General features: G+C 38.3%; 1 protein-coding gene across 1 annotated transcript in view; it reads left to right on the forward strand.

Moving 5' to 3' along the window:
* Positions 1-19: 19 nt before the first annotated feature.
* Positions 20-23,993, forward strand: part of LOC128011086 (probable tRNA (uracil-O(2)-)-methyltransferase) — a 35,179-nt gene continuing 11,205 nt past the window's right edge. The window contains exons 1-2 of the mRNA XM_052593163.1: positions 20-588; positions 18,861-18,977. Coding sequence (XP_052449123.1) covers positions 342-588; positions 18,861-18,977 — 364 coding nt within the window. The 5' untranslated portion in view covers positions 20-341. The remainder of the gene's footprint in view (positions 589-18,860; positions 18,978-23,993) is intronic.

Below are 23,993 nucleotides of genomic sequence, written 5' to 3' on the forward strand. Positions count from 1 at the left end.
TGACTTCTAGGAGATTTTTGTGTCGTGATGAGCATGTATGCACGTTCAGTTGCTCACTAGGAGTTGCTAAGTGAACAGCTGCTGCACACATGTTGAAATTTCAACACCGGTTGAAATCCCCAAACTGTTTACATTTTAATTAGTTTAGAAAAAAAAATTAAAACTAGCCACACTACTCTAGACTACACTAGAGCCTCATTCTGTCATGTCATTCTCTTTTTCAGGTATGCATAATAGGCAAAGGAAGGAGATACAGAAAGGCCGAAGAGGCTCTGGTTGAGAAACAGCGAAGTGATTATATCAAGAGACGTGAGGCTTTATTCACAGCCTCAGGGGTCAGTATGAATGTCAATAAAAGTAGCCATTATAGACCTAATCACAATGACAATGGACAGAATATCTCAACCCCTGTGAACGACTGGGTGAATGGTTTTCAACCAAGAGAAAAGACGGAGACCATTAGGAACTGTGCAGCCCTTCCGAGGGATTTTGTGGATGCAGTGGTTCTAAGGGTAGCAAAGGCCTTGCTGAGTCTGACTGAGAGGAACACGGAAAGCAGCAGTTGTGGTGATGCATGGAACACAGGAGGTAAGAATAATTTTGTTGCATATTAATTATAATTCAAATGCATTTTGTTTTATTGACAGTATTTTTTATTTGAATTGTTGAGAGGGGCTCTTTTAATTTTGAAAAATGGCAAGGGCTTGAGCTCACAAAACACCCCTCTCTGAAAATGCAAGACATTTCTTCATGCTTAACACTGATACTTAGAATAACTGCAGTGTGACAGTCGGGTGGGGGTTAGGTGAAGATATCTAAATAAGGGAAGATCATAGGTGCATAGGTGGGTGGAGAGTGGATGGATGATCTCAATTTAATAGCGGATTAAGGTGATGTTAGAGCTGATTTGTGCATCTCTACCCTACAAGGGTGATCAGGTCTTATATTACCCTTAATGGGTTTATTTTGAGATAACCAGCTGTACAGGTATGTGCATTATCCTGCTTATTACACAGAAGTAAATAATAACTTGAAATACTTGAAATATATGTATAGTTACATTTTTAGTAAAACTGTTAAAGGGACAATAAGTAACTTTTTAGGTATTTTATTATCTAAAATCAATATTTTTATTCATAAATATGCCCTCAATGGTGTACAAATACCTATGCCAATGTTTAAACTAATCCTTGTAAATGAAGAATTTATTATCTTTATATACATGGGACGGGTAGGTCGACGGAGGCTTCCATGTAGTTCCGCCATCTTGCAAAACTATAATAGCAGAGAGGGACAAAAAGTACTAAGCCAACGCGTTTCCACAGCGCGTTTTCGGTCAGAGCCAGAAACGCAGGTGCAGAGCAGTGAGAGGCGCTTGAAACTGCACCGGCAAGTTTAAAAGTCTGGATTGCATTCTTATTATGGACCATACATATGCCGCGCCACAGGAGAAGAAAACATCGTCGCCAAAACAGTCAAAAATAGAACGTAAAAGCAAACGTGACCGTAGATTACAGAAAACAAGAGTTAATGTCGGGGAAGCTTTTTCTAGGTGGAAAGAGCTAATGCTTGATAAAGATTTCAAAAGAGACGCTGAAGTGGCCAGTTTTCTTCTCGACAGGTAAGTCAGTGTTACAGTCTATATTCTAATATTTTTTTAATATCTAACAATGCATATAATTCAGAAAATATAACGAATAAATTAGACATAACTACTAATTACAATATTTCATGTTTTCCACAGTCAGTAATTCATACTGTAACATTCGTTTGTTAGTTGTCATGTTGCAGTTTGTTTGAAATAACACATCTGTTCACCTGAAGGAAAACTCGACGAAGTGCTATTAGAAGACATCCTGTCAAAGCTTTTTGGTACATATCGCCTACCGTAGATGCAACGCGCATTTGAAAAAGCGAGGCGCTGGCGAGCAAAATTAGTTTGAATGCAAAATACAATTTCACCACTAGATGGGAGTTCCCATCTTAATTCCTGCTTAGTGTCCCTTTAACTATTAGCAAAATTATCATCCAGGATTTGTTTAGTTTCTTGTTCTTTTGCAAAAAGGGTTTAGCACATCAATCAATATTTACCAGTTTAGCTGATAGAAACACATTTACATTGCATTTGCACTTATTTATTTGGCAGACGCTTTTATCCTAAGTGACTTACAGTTGAGGATTACAACAAGCGATTCATCATAAAGAGGCAAATAAACACATGTAGTGTTTGTCTAAAAATGTTTCAGATATTGTTCAGATTAGTACACACTAGATTAAGGAAACAAAACTAAGTTTGTATTGTTAATTTTATTTACATTTTATATATATATATATATATTAGGATGCAGTCAAAACCAGGCAAGGCAAGGACAAGGCAATTTATTTCTAAAGCACAATTAAAAACAACCAATGTGCTGTACAGATTCTAAAAACATAAATAAACAAACAACATACAGTAGGTAGACATCCAAAACGACGGTTTTACTACCGCACGTACCGCAGCCACGGCGTCTGTAAAGTGCATTTGCAGCTTTTGGCCGCTGAGTGGCACTTTAACCACAAGTTGTCAAACAAGTGCATCAAAGCACAGCTTTGCCTCGCATATGTGTTACATTTGATGGCTTCAGTCAGGGAAAATGAAAGAAAAACACTGTAGTTAAAATATTTAATATATTTAATATTCACAAATTAAAGTTTGGTACTTAAGAAGTTATGTGCATTTCTTAGAACAGATTTAAGCAGGATAAATGGCAAGCCTGTTCCTCAGCCTGTGCTTATATTTTCTCTAAGCTGCATGGTATTAAACCATATTTTAGATTTGACACATTTAAAAGGTGTGCAGTATTATTTATTAGAGCACTGCACTGGCCTCAAATCTAGGCCCGAGCATGGCACTGGCCCAAGACGCTCAGGCCCTAGCCGGACCCGTGTCCGACAGCTCATCAGAATTATCAGCCCGAGTCTGACACGAGTCCGTGTTTTTATTTATTTATTTTATTACACAGCGGAAGCCTGCCCTATTTGCAAAAATTAAAAAATGGGTCAGTTTTGTGTTATGTTTCTTTTCATTTCTTTATCAAGTTAATTTAGAAAAATGTTTGGAGCATTTTTAAAAAAATGACGATTAACGTTAAACAGCCGAGCCGACAGCGAGTAGCCTAAAACATATTTAATCAATTAAGCCTCTCAAATTAACGCTAATACTTTACTTGGCTACAATAAAATCCATATATAAAACACTTCAAGCATATCACACTGACAGTTAGTTTAATAAATGTTTATTTATTAAACCACAGTGAGTAAAATACTGAGGTAGGCTCGCAACAGCGCTCGCAAACGAAATGAGAAATAGCCAATCTAAACAAATTAAATTAATTAAAAACAAACTTGCAGGTTATCTTACCTCAAAAATGCAACACAGAACATGTCCATTCTTTTTTCCATTAGTTTCCAACAGTTAAACGAAAATAAAGTCCAGCCAAATGAAAAGTTAGAACAGTCTCTTACAAAGCATCGTGGAGAAAAAGAATAGCCTCCAGAGTGGAAGGTTTTAACCCAGTCATCCTCTCTTCTATCACTCTTCCCGCTGTGCTGAAGACACATTCGCTGCTGCTGCTGACGGGACACTAAACACAGAGCGAGCCAGTCTTGACAGTTGCGGTAGCAGGGTCTTGTGCTGTTTACATTTACATTACTTTAGAGGCCTATAATAGCTACTACTACAATAATTGGATATAAGTGAAGTATAATCGTGAGTCCACTGACGGAAAAGCGGGCGTGAGACTGTCATGTCAGTATGTCAGTTTAATTATAACGGTTTGAATTATCAGATTCTGAAAGTTATGAGGTTATGAAATGTCTTTCTATGTTTGTTTTTCTATCATCAACGTCAACTTCTCATTTTTTTTTATTTAATGTCTAAAAATATAAATAGAAGGATGGCCCGAGGCCCGGCCCGCATGTGAGCTATAACGTGAAAATTGGCCTGAAGCCCGGCCCTAGGGGCATAAATAAGTCGGGGCCCGTCGGGCCCGGGCTGAAATGCAGGGCTTTATTATTTATATCATATGAATGTGTTATATCATTCAAAAGAAATTGTGGTTTACTTTACATCGGAGCATTAAAAGTGGTAGCCTATTTTAGGGGGGTAGGCTACATGGATTAATATGCAAAATGTCAATATTTTCATATATTATGCCTATATTTTAATTTATATTTTAAAATTCCTTTAATAAAACAACATGCATTTTTGTACTTTATTTTTGACAGATAACTTGACATTTGTCTGTACACTGATTGTTAGTCTACACTTGATGGCATCACACATACAGTGTCAAATCATCTGAACGCAGTGTCAGTAGATTTCATCATCAACAGAACGAGCATCATCGTGTCCAGTGTATCCATCACTGGGTTCTGTTGTCTTTTGTTGGATCACACCACTTGTGTCCAGTGTAGACCTGGCATGCGAATTTTTAATTGGTTATGTTACAGACCTGTTTGTTTTTATTGTTTTTTATTAAATATCTGACTCCATGATCATATCATTGTATTATTTACTGCCATGTGACCTACAAAAGTAAAGCTTGGCGAGCAACAAGCATTGCTGCAGGTTGTTTTTCGGCGGATATGCTGTGCTTGTGCTGCCGCGGTCATCTTTATTTTGTCAGGTGAAAAATCTCTCTCACTCGGCAGCAGAGTCTGTGAGCAGTAACAACTTGCCCTCCATGCTCAGAGCATCAGCTCCGTGCGCACTGATACCAGAAACACGCTCCGCCTTCAATCCGTGGCTAAAGTATTTCTGTTTGAAATGTTATGTTCATAACGTAGCCTATAAAAATAACAGGACAGTTTCAAAGTGTCTTAGGCTATTGTGTAAACTTTATTCTCTATCACATGCCAAACTAATAACATTGTAAGCATTTAATCTGTAATTGCGGCTCTCTGCTGTGCAAATTTTGAATGAATTTCTTCAAGATTTCAGAATCATTCAAAATCAGATACTGATAATGTAGTAGCACTATAAGATTGCATTTGTTTGAATGCATTTTTGCGAAAGTGCTGTATCTGTTTAAATCATGCTTTAACCTGAAAATAATCAGTAAAAGAAACAAACAAACTCCTTGATAGCCTTTAACATCCTGCTCGACTATTGCAGTCATTATAATATTCTGATCAAGCTATATAGCTAAATATGTTTAACGTGAATTTTGGCCGTATATGCAGTTATATTACAGGCTGTTGGCATGAATTGTACTCGTGATGGAGCCCTCTTGGAGAAACCACGATGATCTGACTCTTAAAACGATCTGCCCCTCGCTTCAGTCAGAATCACACCGCTCCGCTCATACTCTGCTCGGCAGCATGTCTCTGACAGACGCACGCAGTAGGGTTGAGCCCACACGGAACTACAGGAGCCCTGAGTGGAGCATCGGTGGATGTTAAATAGAAAACCAATTTTCCTTCAAACAAACCGATGTAAATTACAAATTCGAGTTAATCGATAAAATCAATTTATCACCCAGCCCTACTTGCTTTCATATAACTTAATATAAAAAAATTGCAGCTGCATTTAAATGCAGGTGTGTAAAAAATATGTGCAAGGTTTGCACTGTGCGTGTGATGCTGGGTGTGCAGCATTTATTCTTAATTGTTTTATCTTCATTACAAATCTTGGTTTTATTTTGGATAATTCCATGTAAAAATTAATTGCATTGTAATGCATATGCAAAATGTGAATTCATATTCATATTCAATTGTGTGTGCAAAATGTATTAATGCGCATTAATGACAAGGAGGTGCCGTCTCATCACTTAATTAAAATTTTGTTAAGTAAAATCATTACTTAATTTACTTAAAATTGTGGTGTCTCACGTACATTAAAAATATATCTACAGAAAGCTTGACATGTCTTTTAAACGAAAACGAAAGCATTGTGTAATCTGTGAATGTTGCATTTCTCTAGTCGGAGAGAGCCTGCACTGTGAATTTCATCTTGCAACCAACAGGAAAACATTTGTTTATTAATAAATGAAATGTCTAATTTTTCACAATTATTAGGCTACTTCTGCAGGTGCTTTGTGGCAAGCTAAATGTTAGTTGAATAATGACTAGAACTAGAAAAATCTTACGTGCAGTCAATTCAAGTTTATTTCTATAGCGCTTTTTACAATACAAATCGTTACAAAGCAACTTTACAGAAAATTCTGTTTCTACAATATTTAGTAGTAGCTTATCAATCAATCAATCACCTTTATTTATATAGTGCTTTAAACAAAATACATTGCGTCAAAGCACTGAACAACATTCATTTGGAAAACGGTGTCTCAATAATGCAAAATGATAGTTAAAGGCAGTTCATCATTGAATTCAGTTATGTCATCTCTGTTCAGTTTAAATAGTATCTGTTTTTATTTGCAATCAAGTCAATGATATCGCTGTAGATGAAGTGACCCCAACTAAGCAAGCCAGAGGCGACAGCGGCAAGGAACCGAAACTCCATCGGTGACAGAATGGAGAAAAAAACCTTGGGAGAAACCAGGCTCAGTTGGGGGGCCAGTTCTCCTCTGACCAGACGAAACCAGTAGTTCAATTCCAGGCTGCAGCAAAGTCAGATTGTGCAGAAGAATGGTGGTGACTGTCAGTTTGTGCACGTTTGACAGGATTTTTAGAAAAAATTAATACAAGACGTAGTCAGCTAGACGATGAACATTATTAATATTATTAATTAATAATTGTTATATGAGGCAGTCACACTTGTAGCAATATTTGTTAGTTCTGTTGTTGATTCAGGGTTAGCATCATCTGAGGTGCTCTGAGGGTCAGCATCATCACTTCTCAGGTGTTCTGGATCCAGACTGGAGCTTGTGTAAATCCTAGTTACGGCAAAAACATAGAAACAAAATAGAGACATCATTAGCATAGCTGCTGATCCAACAAACTAAAATTAGTTTAACCCAAGCTAATGAATAAAAATGCACATTTGATCAGATGCAACTACACTCACAATTTAAGAATTATTCGATTCTTATTCGAAACATTATTCGAATGCTTGGCGAAAGAGATGTGTTTTTATTCTAGATTTAAACAGAGAGAGTGTGTCTGAACCCTGAACATTATCAGGAAGGATATTCCAGAGTTTGGGAGCCAAATGTGAAAAAGCTCTACCTCCTTTAGTGGACTTTGGAACTACCAAACGTACGGGAATAGAGATATATAGCTGAGTATCATCAGCATAACAGTGGAAGCTAATTCCGTATTTTCTAATAATATTACCAAGGGGCAACATGCATATTGAAAATAGAAGGGGACCTAGGACGGATCCTTGTGGCACTCCATATTTTACTGATGATAAATGAGATGACACCCCATTTAAGTAAATACAAAGGTAGCGATCGGACAGGTAGGATCTAAACCATCTTAGCCTGCCCTTGAATACCTGTATAGTTTTGTAATCTATCTATGAGTATGTCATGATCTATGGTGTCGAACGCAGCACTAAGATCAAGTAAGACTAGAAATGAAGATGCAGCCTTGATCTGACGCAAGGAGCAGGTCATTTGTAATTTTAACAAATGCAGTTTCTGTGCTATGGTGGGGCCTGAAACCTGACTGAAATTCTTCATACAAATCATTTTTATGCAGGAAGGTGCTCAATTGAGCAGACACAACTTTTTCTAACATAAATGGAAGATTTGAAATAGACCTATAATTTGCCAGTACACTAGGATCTAATTTTGGTTTCTTAATAAGAGGCTTGATAACCGCCAGCTTGAATGGTTTTGGGACGTGACCTAAAGATATTGAGAAGCGGTTCTTCGGCTACAGGTAACAACTCTTTCAGTAATTTAGTGGGTACAGGATCTAATAAACATGTTGTTGGTTTAGATATAGTGATAAGTTTATTTAGCTCTTCCTGTCCTAGGTTGTAAAGCACTGCAGTTTATCTTTGGGTGTGATGGATTAATCTGAAGTGTTAGACTCTGTAGAATCTACATTCACTATTGTATTTCTAATGTTATCTATTTTATCAGTGAAGATATTCATAAAGTCATTACTATTTAATGTTGGTGGAATATTTGAATCAGGTGGTGTCTGGTAATTTGTAGGGGTGCTCCGATCACGATCGGCCGATCGTTAATGCGCATCTCGTCAGTAAAGCCGATTATCTAATCAGCGGTTAATTCCATCAGATGCGTGATTTCACATAGAGCAGCTGTTACTACACAGAGCCGTTGTTAACTGAGAAGATGCGCCAATAAACGCTGAAAATTAACGTGATTGGCGCATCTTCTCAGTTAACAACGGGTCTGTATAGTAACAGCTGCTCTTTTTTTTTTTTTTTAAACATTTGTTTATTGATTTTCAAGTGACATAACAAAATCAAGAGGTAACAAATCGGGTGTCAAGACAGTGTCAAGTACAACTGACAAGAAAAAATAAAATAAAATAAAAATAAATAAAAGATAAGGAATAATAGTAATAGTTTAAATGGTATAATTTTCTTGTAAAAAAAAAAAAAATAATAATAATAAAAAAAAAATAATAATAAACAGAACAAACCAAAAACACAAAATGGTCACCACCCACTAAATAAAAGTCCAATATGTTCACTTACACATAGATTAATAAAAACATCACAGCATTCTACAAATTCACACAAGAAGAAACTCACAATTAATAGACAATCAGGCTGACTACTCTGGAATAGCCGTAAAAGTCAATCCCTCAACATGTGCAAAAAAATGGACCCCAAGTTTTATTAAACTTTGCAAGAGAACCATGTATCGAGCGCCTAACTTTCTCCAACTTCACAAACTGAAGTATGTCCCTGATCCAAGACAAATGAGAAGGCGGTGCAGGAGACTTCCACATTAATAAAATCAAACGTCTAGCAAAAAGGGAGACAAAGGCTACAAAGTCAGCTTTATATTTAGGAAGTTGCAAAGTAGGAGGTAAAACGCCAAACAAAGCCGTACATGCTGTTGGATCAAATTGAACCCCCGTACAAACAGAAATAGAGTCAAATATCTGCGTCCAAAAATTAAATAGTGAAGGACAAGACCAAAACATATGGACATGGGTAGCTGGAGCCTGATGACATCTAGTGCACGTGGGATCGACATCATTATAGATTTTGGAAAGCCTCACTCGAGTGAAATGGGTACGATGTAGAATCTTGCACTGGATCAAACCATGTCTAGCACAAATAGATGAGGAGTGAACCCGATGCAAAATGGCAACCCACAGCTCCTCCGAGATTCCCTCCCCTAGATCCTCCTCCCATTGGGTTTTAATTTTATGCTGCGGGGTAAGCTGCAAAGAATAGATGAGATTGTATAAACGGGAAATCGCACCCTTAAGGGTAGGCAATGGGGTTAAAAAGGAGTCGATTAGAGAGGCCACTGGGAGATTTGGGAAATTGGGGCTAAGATTGCGAATGAAACTACGAACTTGAAGATATCTAAAAAAAATGCTGTTTAGGCAAATGGAATTTCTCTGAGAGTTGCTGGAAGGATGCAAATGTACCAGCAATATACAAGTCCCTAAATGCCTTGATGCCATAATCAGACCACAAAGAAAAAGCCCCATCAATTAAGGAAGGATGAAAAACAGGGTTAGCAGATAAAGGTGCTAGGAAAGAGAAGGTCTGTAAACCAAAATGGCGTCAAAATTGCTTCCAAATTTTAATAATGGATTTAACAAAAATATTGTTGCAAAAAGGGGAGGGAGAAAAGCTAAGAGGAGCGTGAATGAGGGCAGTCAACGAAGCAGGTTTAACAGAAAACATCTCCATACTCAACCATGTAGGAGGAACTGGTGCCCCCTCCAGAGAAATCCAAAGCTGAATTACTCTAAGGATGGAAGCCCAGTAATAAAACCTCAAGTTGGGAAGGGCCAAGCCCCCAAGGGTCTTAGGTCTCTGCAACAGCTCCTTTCGCAAACGAGGGACCTTCCTGTTCCATATAAAATCAGTGATTAACTTGTCTAATTTTTGAAAAAAAGACTGAGGAAGAAAGATAGGTATGCACTGGAAGAGATAGGACAATTTTGGGAGGATATTCATCTTAACCGAATTGACCGATAAGGGAAAGAGGCAACAATGACCACCGCTGAAAGTCCATCCGTATCTGATCTAACAAAGGGGCAAAATTATAATCAAACAAATCTTCAAATCGGTCTCTAATCTGGATACCAAGGTATTTAAAGCCAAATGGGACAATTTTGAATGGGAAACCCTGAGCCGCATTTTGGGCATCTTGATTTAAAGGAAACAGCTCACTCGTCCAAATTTAGTTTATAGCCTGAAATCTGACCAAATGACCTAAGAATGTCAAGAGCAGCTGGAACGGAGACAGAGAGATTGGAAACATATAGTAATAAGTCATCTGCATAGAGGGAGACCTTCTGTTCAAGACCATATCTTGTTATTCCAGTGATGCGTGGCTCTGAACGAAGCGCAATAGCCAGAGGTTCAATAGCAACAGCAAATAAAAGAGGACTTAGAGGACAGCCCTGACGAGTGGAGCGGTGCAAAGGGAAATAATCTGAATGGGTGTCATTAGTTCTGACAGAAGCCACAGGGGATGAATAGAGCAACTTAATCCAAGAAATGAACTCCTGGCCAAAACCAAATTTCTCCAAAGCGTAAAAAAGATAGTTCCACTCCACTCTATCAAAAGCCTTCTCCGCGTCTAATGAGATTACGGCTTCCGGCCCCATTGAGGTGGAAGGATTATAAACAACATTGAGAAGTCGTCTGAGATTAAAGAACCCATGTCTGTTCTGGACAAAACCTGTCTGATCAGCAGAGATTATCAAAGGCAAAACTGATTCCAGTCGCAGAGCAAATAATTTAGACAGAAGTTTTACATCTACAGGTAAAAGACTAATTGGACGGTAACTTGAACAGGAAAGAGGGTCCTTATTCTTTTTTAAAAGTAACGATATGGAGGCCTGATTAAGAGTGTGAGGTAATTTAGAAAGAGTAAAAGATTCATTGAACATTTCTAACAAAACTGGTGCTAATTTATCAAAAAAGGTCTTGTAAAACTCGGTCGGAAAACCGTCCGAACCTGGACATTTTCCAGACTGCATAGAAAATGTTGCCCTTTTAAGTTAATCTATGGTGATGGGACCCTCTAACTGCTCAGCAATATCAGCATCTACCATAACCAACTCCAGTGAGTCAAAAAAACTCTTCAGGGCTGACATATCAGACCCAACCTCAGAATTATATAAAGAGGAGTAAAACAGTTTAAACTGATCATTAATTTTTTTAGGATCAGTTGTTACATCAGAAGGAGTATGAATTTGTGGAATCTGCTGAGAGGAGGAAGCCTGTCGAAGCTGATGGGCCAAAAGTTTGGTCGCCTTATCCCCAGATTCATAATAACAATATTTAGCCTTAAATAAGAGCTCCTCAATCTCTTTAGTAGAAAGAACATCAAACTCAGCCTGAAGAGAGAGACGATCCTTATATATGTTAGGGGATGGGGAGGAAGCATAGATATTATCAAGCTGGGAGATTCGTAACCTCAAATCCTTAAATTTTTTTTTCCGTTGTTTGTTCTCATAGCTGCTGTATGAAATAATTTCACCTCTAATGTATGCCTTCAAAGTCTCCCAAAGAAGGGAGGCTGAGATCCCTGGAGTTCTGTTGGTAGTAAGAAAAAAGTCAATTTGATTAGAAACAAACTTAACAAAATCCTCATTAGATAGCAAGCACGTATTGAGACGCCACGGGGGGCATATAAGTTCACGTTCCTGTATGAATAACTCCAGTGTGGTCGGAGCATGATCTGATAATAGAATAGTATCATAAGAGCAAGACTGAACAGAATGGAGAAAACGGTTTTCCAGGAGAAAATAATCAATACGAGAAAAGGAGTGATGTACATGAGAAAAAAAAGAATACATTTTACCAGATGGATTAAGAAAGCGCCATGGATCAGAGACTGAGAACTCATCCATAAAGGATAAAATGGTCTTAGAAGACCTCGAGGGCACACCTGGTCTAGTAGAAGAATGATCTAATACAGGATTAAGCCAACAGGTGAAGTCACCCCCCATAATAAGTATATGTGTGGACATGTCAGGTTATTTGGCGAACAATTGATGGAAAAAATTGTCGTCGTCCCAGTTTGGACCATACACATTGGCCAGAATCACAGAATTACTATATAGTTGTCCCGTAACAAACACAAACCTCCCATTGGGGTCAGCTATTACATTAGAGCACACAAAAGGAACCGATTTATGAATCAAAATTGCAACACCCCTAGATTTAAAATTAAAACTAGAATGAAATACTTGACTGACCCACCTCCCCTTTAATCTGATATGGCTAGACGATTTTAAGTGAGTCTCTTGAAGGAAAACAATATGGGCAGAACTTTGCTACGTTTAATAGGCTGATTTAAACCATTACAGTTCCAGCTAACAAATTTGAGTCCTGTCCCTGAATGTCGTGGCATCCTAGACTGCTGCATGCTAGTCAAGTGTTAGTATACACTGCAGCATGGAATGTATGAATGTAACAGTCACAGAAATAAATTAAAACATGGGCGACCTGACTAACCAAAATACAAAACACACAGCGAGAGAAAAAGAGAGAACTCCCCCCAGCCACCGCCCCACGAGCTGAAGCGTCTTCCCAAACAAGATGCGAGCAAATCCTACAAACTAACAAAAACATCCTAGCACGCTCCTTTAACAGCACAAACCAGTAGTGCACATGCCAGTTGTAATAAAGCATAAAATAAATATATAAACAAACACAGTATCAAAATATGAAAAGTGACTCAAGTCCAAGTGCCACAAACCTAAAGCAGTGCAGTTTACCAACAGAAAACGGGTTAAATTAACTCCGTTTACCAAACAGACTGCCAGCCGCTTTCAAATTGTAGCTCCAGAAGAGACACCAGACTTTAAGTTCACCTTGACAAAGTCCATTGCAGTGGCTGGGTCCTCAAAATTGTGTGTAGCTCCACCGGGGAAGAGTGATCTTCAAAATCGCAGGAAACATCAATCCAAACTTCACTCCAGGACACGAATGTAACAAACGTTTAACGTCCGTGAATGCAGCACGTTTCTTCGCAACTGACGAAGTATTGTCAGGAAAGAGAAACAGTCTTTTACCTTGGTGGAGAAAAGGGGCCTCGCTGGCCCGGCGTAAAATGTCATTCCTCACGTGAAAAAAGTGCACACGAATCACAAAGGGTCGGGGTGGTTTACCATCACTGGGCTTGGATCGGAGAGTGCGATGCGCCCGATCGAGCAGGGGCAACTCCTCCAGGCCGAGGGAGTCCATCAGCAGCTGGGCAATAAATTCAGTAGGGCGCCCACCTTCGGCCCCCTCCAACACACCTACCAGCCGTATGTTGTTCCTCCTCGCTCTACCCTCCAGGTCTTCACACTTATCGGTCAGCTGTTTAACCTCGGCTTTTAGCGTGGAAACTGTTGAATCCAGTGAAGTTAGCAGGTCACTGTGGTCAGTGCACGTGCGCTGCAACTCCGTAATAACTTGATCATGGGAGCTGAGTTTTTGTTGCATCGGTTCAATTGCGTGCCTAAGCTCCTCTCTTACCGAAGAAATGTCCGCTCGAAGCTCGCATGACAGCGAGTCTATTTTGCCGCAAATATCCCCTTTCAACTGATCTAACATAGCCCGGAGATGATCCAAATTGGGCGCACACTCGGGCTCCGTGACTAACTTCGGCGGAGATGCAGGCTCAGTCGAGGGAGAAGCCTTATTAGCACGGCCTGTGCGAGCCGAGTTTCCACGTGCAGCTGCCATTGTTGGTTGAAATTCCCCCAAAACACACCAAAACTGACAAAGTAATCGTCACAATTTTGCACCAGCCTAATTAGTGAAAAGAAACTGTATTAAAGAGTTAAAATAAACACAAACTCGCGGAGCGAAATGGAGACACGTCCTACATATTCGGTGTCCAACCACGCCCCCCCGTAACAGCTGCTCTATGTGAAATCACTTACCTGATGGAATTAAACGCTGATTAGATAACCGGCTTTACTGACGAGATGCGCATTAACGATCGGCCGATCGTGATCGGAGCACCCCTAGTAATTTGTTAATTTAGCCACTGTGCTAAATAAAAACCTTGGATTGTTTTGGTTATTTTCTATGAGTTTGTGTATATGCTCTGCCCTAGCAGTTTTTAGAGCCCGTCTGTAGCTGGACATACTGTTTTTCCATGCAGTTCTAAAATCTTCCAAGTTTTTTTCCATTTGAGTTCAAGACTACGAGTTTCTTTCTTGAGAGAGTGAGTATTACTGTTATACCATGGCACAGTACGTTTTTCTCTAACCTTTTTCAATTTGATGGGGGCAACAGTTTCTAATGTATTAGAGAAAATAGTGCCCATGTTGTCAGTCATTTCGTCTAATTCATGTGTATTTTTGGGTACAAATAGCAGTTCAGATAGATCAGGCAGGTTATTTGCGAATCTTTCTTTGGTCGCTGGAACAATAGTTCTGCCCAGACGGTAACGCTGGGACATATAGTTAATATCACTTATACGCAGCATACACGATAATAAATGGAAACGATGGTGTATAAAATTGATTTTTAAGTTAAAAATAGTCGATGAAAAGAATATAGTGACGGAGCTCAAATGCATTTTGAAATTTTTCAAAAACTCAACGGTACACTGTGGGCAAATTCACTACGCTTTCGGGATGTTCGTGGATGAACTGATTACAGCAGTTTAATTGAGTGGATGTTTTCATCCCGAACAACTCGAAAGGGTAGTGAATTTGAACAATCCACAAGGGTTAAAATAGTCTAACATACAAGACACTTGAGCAAGACACTGACCCCCAACTGCTCCCCGGTTGCCGCAACATAAATGGCTGCCCACTGCTCCGGGTGTGTGTTCACTGCTGTGTGAGCACACTTTGGATGGATAACATGTTGAGCACGAATTATGAGTATTGGTCACCATACTATGTATGTCACTTCACTTTTGTGAGGAACTCGTGGCTTAGTGGTTAGAGAGTTTGTCTCCTAACCCTTAGGTTGTGGGTCTTGGGCCGACAATACCACGACTGAGGTGTCCTTTAGCAAGGCACTGAACCCCCAACTGCTCACTGGGCACTACAGCATAAATGGCTGCCCACTGCTCCGGATGTGTGTTCACAGTGTGTGTGTGTGTGTGTATTCACTGCAGTCTGTGTGCACTTTGGATGGGTTAAATGCAGAGCAGGAATTCTGAGTCTAGGTCACACTTGGCTGTGTGCAGATCATGCGCAAAACACGTTGTTGCGTGATGGTGTTAGTGATGATGACTGCATATAAATGCATCATTATTCATTCACAATGTACTAATTAAGCTTTTAATGTGATCTAAACTTTAAATGTACATTAAAATAGAAACAACACAAAATTTATTTAACATGAAAAGCAATAGAAATGTAGTAACTAAGTCATTTCACAGGACACATGACAGATAGACTATGAATTCCTACTAGTTAATTCGTTCCTAAGATTTAATTTGTGGCAATTGTCCATGTTTCATAAATTTTGTTCCCTAAATAACCCATGGTTTAACTGAAATAAGAGAACAAATTAATAAATCGAACAAATTCTAAATTCATGAAATCTTTAATTTCCCTTCCCATGTTTACCACACACAGTAAGAGATGCGATTAATAGTGAAAGATAATAAAATAAACCTGTGAAATTAGAGGGTAAGACTGAAGATTTAAGAAAAGAAACCAGAACACCGCCACATAAATGAAGGCTATATCTCGAATGATATCCAGAGGCATGGTCACGATCTAGCATTATCCTAACCCTATAAGAACACAATTCTTCTATTTTTGTGAGTGTGCACAAATGAAAGTAAAAAAATTTATATTATGTCTCAGCTGGAGCCTGGTGCACACGTATATTCTAGCGATTCAAACTTACATCGCAGTCTGTTCATTATCAAAATAAAATATATTCAAATAAACATTTAAAAGGTTACACTGGTCAGTTTAAATAGTATGTAGTAGGTTCAATCTGCTTTTATACCAATGACGTTTTTGCTCATATGAAGAGGATCATCTTTTCCTTTTATGTGTGAATGTGTTTAGTAGTTTACATTATAAATAATAGTTTAACATTCAAATACATTGCAAATATGGAAACATATGGATTTGTGCAGAATAAGACATGAGCAATAACCTCCAAATAAATCCAACCAAAGGATTGCTCGTCCTCGTATGCAAGCACGCATGCACTGTCATGATCTAATGCACTTGATGCTGGATTTTTTACAAACAAATAGGCTAGCCCTACCGGAAAGCAAAAATAAAAAATCGGACATTTTCTAGAACAGAATCCAGCAGGATCAAATTAATGTGAGCAACAGTGTTTTGCTGCAGCAGTGCCGATGGAAGCAGTTTACATGTGCGCCAGAATTACGTTTGGGATAATTTTATTTTAAATGCCATAATGTCAGTTGAAAACATTGCAATTGTGTTTTCAAATATAACGAGCACCACAAAACAATTTAAAGAGGTGCATTCGGTGGTCTCCGTGCCAGAAAACAGTAAACAAAGTAAAATGATCTCAAACGTACGAATCTCTCTTCATTTTATCAAATGATCATAATCACATCTATTCATTTTTTAATCCTGCTACTAGCATTTTATTCAGACTAAAACCCCATTAATTCAAGTGAGAAAGCGTTTTGTGTTTGTGTATGTGTTGTGGCTTTTGCACATCCTGTCATGCTGGTGACTGCGTGCATGCAATAGCAATACCATTTTTCAGCATTATGGTTAATGATTAATTGATCACTAATTTAAATGACAATCAATCATGGAAAAATCTATATTATACATCCCTAGTTGTATCACTTCATTAATATTCATAATACCAGTTTTAATATATTATTACAATATTTATTTATTTGTGGTTATAGCTTTAAGAGTATGATGATTTATAACACAATGAACACGTTGCATCCACTTTTACAATGGATTATATTACTCATAGTTAAAATGTATTATAAATCTCATATCTGGCCATTTTTCTGATGCTACTTTACTTAAAGCAGTCAAAGACCCACTTATAAGTAGTAGTAATGATAATTATAGCAACAATTTTATTTTTTCTCAAACACCCTTAAGATCAGATAACAAATAATATGAATGTGTAATATGACACATTTTCTTTGAACTGTTTTTATTGTAATATCAGTTTGATTATTTTGATGGTACCCTTTAGACAGCAACTACATATCAACTAGCGGTCGGTCGAGTATTATTATGTCTGCTACTGTAAATATATGCTAATACTTTATTTTGATGGTTAACCAACAGATAAACTGACTGTAAGTGTCTTTGCAAGTGAAAACGTATTCTACCATACTGGAATCAACCATTTTTGAGCATAATAATAGTCTAATGAAAGTTTGTTGGCATGTAGTTGCAAAATTGCTTATAGTCGATTGATTAAGGGGACCATCACAATAAAATGTAACCATACAAAACACAGATTCTTTCAGTTGGAGTATTAAATTAAATTTAAAATTTAAAATTTAAAATTAAATGCCAGCATTCCTTAAAGGCCGTGTTTGCAAGGTAAATTTTTTAACGAATTTGTGCAATTTGCTTGTTGGTAATAAACATTTATACTGTTATCCACTGTATGTTATGTTGTTGGGTCACAAAACGGAATATAATACAAAAAAGTAGGCACTACCTTACAGCGGTCTCCTTTCCCCCACAATGCATTGCATCACGTCATGTTGGGGAGAGAATTTACCAAAGCATGCCTTGAGAGCATTGAGAGTGACTAGAGAGACGAGTAGTAGACGAGAGTATTCAGATAAATAGATAAATACATAGATATATAGATAGATAGATAGATAGACTACATATATAGATAGATAGATAGATAGAGAGATATCGACCAACGGCGACCCAAACGGACTTGCTTCCCTACAGCACAAGCTTTTCAGCGCAGTTTCCATGGGACGGCACCCACACAGACAGACATGCAGCTACGTTTGCAACAACATTTTGAGATAAACGCTTAGAAACGTCCATATAGCTAGCATGATGCCTTCTATTTCTAGATGACAAAGACAAAGTTTACAAGTACTATGACAAAGGTTACCGGTACTTATCCGAACTAACGTCATGATCACTGCCACTAGATATAAAGAAAACGTAGATTTTTTTTTTTTTTTCACTCGGTGGTACTCAATGACAGTTAATAAATAAATAAATAAATATATATATATATATATATATATCGATCTAGTACTAGACACGAGTTCACGGGTGGGAAGTCACGGGTTTGATTGCTGTCCCAGTGCACTTTCACGGGTTTAAGGTTGGAAAAACACTGGTTACGGGTTGCCTGGAACGCGGCATCATACTAGACTGAGGCTACCTTTCCTCGACTTCTCTCCAACGTGATGTCATCACCGAGTTGCGAAAAAAAAAACTTTAATACCACAAACTTAAGAAATAGGTCTTCAAGACCATTTTTGAGACATTTTAAAAATTATATACATATCTTGAGTGATTTATGTACCCATTAATCGAAAGTGGTGGTTAACCTGCAACATGGCCTTTAAGGCAATAATGCTAGTGTAATCAGATTGGTAGCCATGGAACCAGGAGTCTGGAGTCATTCACAGACATACTGGCACCCAGCATGTGTATTGGGTGAGGGGGCCTGTGACTGTAAAATTTCATGAAAAATTGTGTCTGATTGGTCCAAATGCTACATATGATAAATAGTAAGTAACTTCTGCTGCTGCTTCTGCTCATCCTTCTCTTCTAAATCCTCCTTTACCCCATCTCCTTGTTTTTTTTTTGTGTTTTTTTTTTTTTAGGCAGTATGTTGATTAGTGAAGTAGTCAACCTCCTGGACCAGTCTTCTCTGCAAGCACTAAAGAAAGAGTGTGGTGGTCTCCAGACTCTACTGAAAAACAACCACCAGGTGTTCAGAGGTATTTAGCCCTTTTCTAGCACTATAATATATATATACACACACAAAAATAACATTTGGTTTGCAAACACTTTAAACAAATAAGGTGCTTTTTACAGCAGTGTTCCTTTTACATGGTAGCAGTTAAAATATTAACTGTAGCTAGGGTTGCCACCTGTCCCTTAAAATACGTAATCGTCCAGTATTTGAGAATAAAATAGCGCGTCCCGTTTTGAATCAATACGGGACAGGGTTTGTCCCGTGTTTTCGGAGTTGTCTTCAATGCAGCATCTCATGCAAATCATCCCACCGGCATTCTGTGAAGACTCGTCCTATTTAGACCCTGACTGGCAAATACTCAATGCCATCGTTGGATTGATTGGTTTGTTTCAGGTTCACAGCCAATCAGAGTCAGAGGAGGGTGGGTCCTTTGGTAGAGAGTCGATTTGAAAGAATGGTGGAGGCTGCTCCAGATTCCCCTCCACGTCCAGCACTGAAATGTGAGAGTGGGAGGCACCTTCTTATTAAGCCCCTTTCACTTTCATTGAAGCTAGAGAACGATCTCAGCGTCAGCGCGGAAAGTGAGGAACTAACTGATCTCTGCTTCATTAGTTTGCACATATTTTTTCATAGCAAACGTTGATCCTCCTTCAAAACACCTGGTAAAAGAGTCACTCGATAACGTGCGTCATCACTACCACACTGCATTAGATCTGGCTTTTATTCAGCGCTCGTTCTGGGACTGAACCCAGCAATGTTACTAGGTCCCCGACCCGGGATCAGTTCCGGAATCAATCCCATGCCATGTTTGCTTTCACACAGAAGGCAACCTGGCAATGTTCCGGCAATCTAACAGGTCCGACGTGCAGTGTGAAAGGGGCTTTAGAGACACGGGACCCATCGCAGCAGAGTGTGGCGTGGGTAGAGACTAGTGTGTGCGAGATGTGGGAGAATAGTTAGGGTGTGCTCTCAATAGGCAATCTTAACCCCGCTGGAGCGTGTTTGACCCCCAATCCTGGTTCTTTTGCCTATAGTGATCGTTCCATTTAGCAGTCCCTGGCTCTGTTGGAAGATCAGAAGGGCAAGAGCGTGGTTCAGTTATGTACAGTTCAGTAAGTGTGAATGCTAACCACACCGCAGTTTAGATCCAGGTGCCAGTGAGCAATGGACTTTCACAGTAATAAATCTGCATTAACTGCGATAACGCATTAACTTGCCCAGGCCTAGTTTAGATATTTCAATTTAGAAAACAAGACAAAGAAAGATAATTTCATGCATTGTATGATTGATGTTGAGTCGATTTTGAGCTCTAATGTTAAATTTCACTAAAAGGTTTAGGGGTATGGTTTCTAAAACAGTGTACACCTATCAGTCACACCATTAGAACCACCTGCCTGATGGCGTGTAGGTCCCCAGGTATCTAGCACCAAGAGATTAACAGCAAATTTGTATGCACTGTGTGTAACGTGAATGTGCAGACAGACAGACTGAGATTTACCCTGCAAACATTTCACCAGTTTTTATTAATTAGATTAGATAAACCTTTATTGTCAATGCACATGTAAGGTACAAGGCAACAAAATGCAGTTAGGATCTAACCAGAAGTGCAATAAGCAGTAAGTACAGAATATACAAGGTCTACAATATGTTACAAATGTACAATAAATATACAGATATATTTATATATACAAGGCAGTATTATGGACATCATTTACAGATTTTAAATACCATCAGCATGATGTACAGATAGGTGTACTATGAACATACTATACAGATGGATTGTGTAAAAGTGTATGTACACTATGGGCAGAAACTATGAACATCATTTACGCTAGTACAATGGACATTAAAGTGCATAGAAAATATTTCAGTGTGCAAATGGATTGCTCAGTATTCTGGATGAACAGACAGTAGTGCAAGTAATAAGTTTACTTTTTTGCTTGTTTGTAAATTGGATGTAGTGATGAGAAGGGGTGAGGAGTCTGTGTGAGTGGTGTGGGGGAGTGTTGAGGGGTGTCAGAGGGCAGAGTTTAATAAGGAGACAGCTTTAGGGAAAAAGCTGTTCCTGGAACTGCTGGTCCTTGTGCGGAGGCTCCTGAAGCGCCTCCCGGAGGGCAGGAGGTTAAACTGTCTATGGTCAGGGTGAGAGGAGTCCTTAAGAATGCTGCAAGCTCTGGATGACCTCAATAGCAGGAAGTGGTGTCCCTGTAATGCATTCAATTCAATTTTATTTGTATAGCGCTTTTTACAATACAAATCGTTACAAAGCAACTTTACAGAAAATTACGTTTCTACAATATTAAGTAGTAGCTTATAAGTGGTGACTGTCAGTTTGTGCACGTATGACAGGATTTTTAGAAAAATTAATAAAAGGCGTAGTCAGCCAGATTATGAACATTATTAATAATAATTATTATATGATGCAGTCACACTTGTAGCTTTGTTAGTTCTGTTTGTTGATTCAGGGTTAGAATCATCTGGGGTCCTCTGAGGGGTCAGCATCATCTCCTCTCAGGTGTTCTGGATCCAGACTGGAGCTTGTGTAAATCCTAGTTACCACAGGATGTAAATTCCATTGCAAAACATAGAAAAAAAATAGAGACATCATTAGCATAGCTGCTGACAGGGGCGTAGCACCAAATTCTGGGCCCTGTATACTTTCAATGTCAGTGGGGCCCCCTACACATGCCATTGTACAAAATGAAAATAAAATTTTGAATTATTTTTTTTTATTACTTGAATATAAACAAGCATAAATAGTGTTTATTTACTATTAATTGTTAGGGTTGCAAAGGGTAGGAACATTTCCGGTAAACTTCCAGTAAATTTCCAAAACTTTCCATGGGACATTAAGCTGAGGAATTTTGGAAATATTCAAATTTGAAAACTTTCCACAAAACTTATGGGAATTAAAGGAAATTAATAGAAATTAACTGGAATTTCAACAAACTATCATATCCAAACATAAATATCAAAAAATATTTTTTTAAATAGTAAAACAATGTAAACAACATGATCTTTTATCAGATTTTAGAGTAGACTAACTTTAACTCTTGTACTGAACCATTAATTCTTCCACGGAATAAAAAAAACATGAATGTTGAGTAAAATATTACTCATCATTACGCTTTATGTAGTTTGCAAGCTCAAGTGTGTCCTCAGTACTCCAGGGTTGAAGAAATCATCAGTGCATGTGATGGAGGAATGCACAGTGCATTTAGGGGGCGTGGCCTCAGAAGCCCTGCAGTGTGCAAGTGATTTAAATATTTAAGTGTGCTGCATTAAATCTGCTTGTTTTAGCCAAGATTATGCTACAATATATTTTCCTCAACTATATTTAAGTTCCCTGTTAAAGGAATAACCTTTCCGTTTTGTAAATTCCCATTAATTCCCTTATATTCCTGTTAACTCCCATGGAAATTTTCCAACTTTGAAAATTCCCAGAATTTTGCAACCCTATTCATTGGCTTTGATAACATCATGAATTTATTGAGCATTGACTATAGCTTTTAAGCACAGCACTGTGCTGCAATGCTAGGGCTTTTCACCAAACAAAAATGATAATTTGCTTTATTGCTCAAATCAATATTACCTGTGTGCACTTGAGAACACAGTGATATTGGTAGGCACATCTACATGTGCAGAAATATAGGCAGATAATTTATTAAGGAGCTTGAGAATATATCACATATTATAAGCAATAGTAGGGCTGGTAACTTTACACTGTGCTGCCTCTCTTTCCACCACTTCAGAGTGTCTGGCACGGAGTTCATTCTCTCAGTTGGTGTTATCAATATATTTTGAAATGAATAATGAAATCAGTTGGAGGGCCCAATTAATTCGAATTACAAAAAAAAAAAAATTGATGGGATTTCAAAGGGCCCTCTCCCTAGATGGGGGCCCTGGGTAGTCAGGTCCACTTTTCCCCCCAGTACCACGCCCATGGCTGCTGATCCAACAAAGTAAAATTAATTAGTTCAACCCAAGCTAAAGAATAAGAATGCGCATTTGATCAGATGCAACAACACTCACAATTTAAGAGATACATTATTCAAATGCTTGGCGAAGGAGATGCCTTTTTAATCTAGATTTAAACAGAGAGAGTGTGTCTGAACCCTGAACTTTATCAGGAAGGCTATTCCAGAGTTTGTGAGCCAAATGTGAAAAAGCTCTACGTTTTGTGACCTTAGGGAGCATGATGGATTGTAATGTGGTAGAAGGCTAGTTAGGTACGCAGGAGCTAAACCATTTAGGGCCTTATAGGTAAGTAATGATAATTTGTAACTGATACGGAAATTAATAGGTAGCCAGTGCAGAGACTGTAAAATTGGGGTAATATGATCATATTTTTTGACCTGGTAAGGAGTCTAGCTGCTGCATTTTGGACTACCTGTAGCTTGTTTATTGAAGAAGCAGGACAACCACCAAGAAGTGCATTACAATAGTCCAGTCTAGAGGTCATGAATGCATGAACTAGCTTTTCTGCATCAGAAACAGATGACATGTTTTGTAGCTTGGCAATGTTTCTAATATGAAAGAATGCGGTTTTTGTAACATGGGAAATATGATTATCAAAAGACAATTTGCGGTCTAATATAACACCCAGATTTTTCACTGTAGAGGAAGTAACCGTACATCCGTTTAATTGCAAATTGTAATCTACAAAGATTCTGTGTAGTGTTTTTTGGTCCAATAATTAATATCTCTGTCTTATCTGAATTTAAGTGGAGAAAATAATTGGTCATCCAATCTTTTACATTTTTAACACACTCTGTTAGCTTAGATAATTTAGAAGTTGAATCTGGTCTCGTTGAGATGTATAGCGGAGTATCATCAGCATAACAGTGGAAGCTAATTCCGTATTTTCTAATAATATTACCAAGGGGCAATATATATTGAAAATATAAGGGGACCTAGGACGGATCCTTGTGGCACTCCATATTTTACTAGTGATAAATGAGATGACTCCCCATTTAAATAAACAAACTGGTAGTGATCGAACAGGTAGGATCTAAACCATCTTAGAGCCTGCCCATGA

The sequence above is a fragment of the Carassius gibelio genome, chromosome B23 (genome assembly GCF_023724105.1).
Source record: "Carassius gibelio isolate Cgi1373 ecotype wild population from Czech Republic chromosome B23, carGib1.2-hapl.c, whole genome shotgun sequence".
In the NCBI taxonomy this organism is placed as follows: domain Eukaryota; kingdom Metazoa; phylum Chordata; class Actinopteri; order Cypriniformes; family Cyprinidae; genus Carassius; species Carassius gibelio.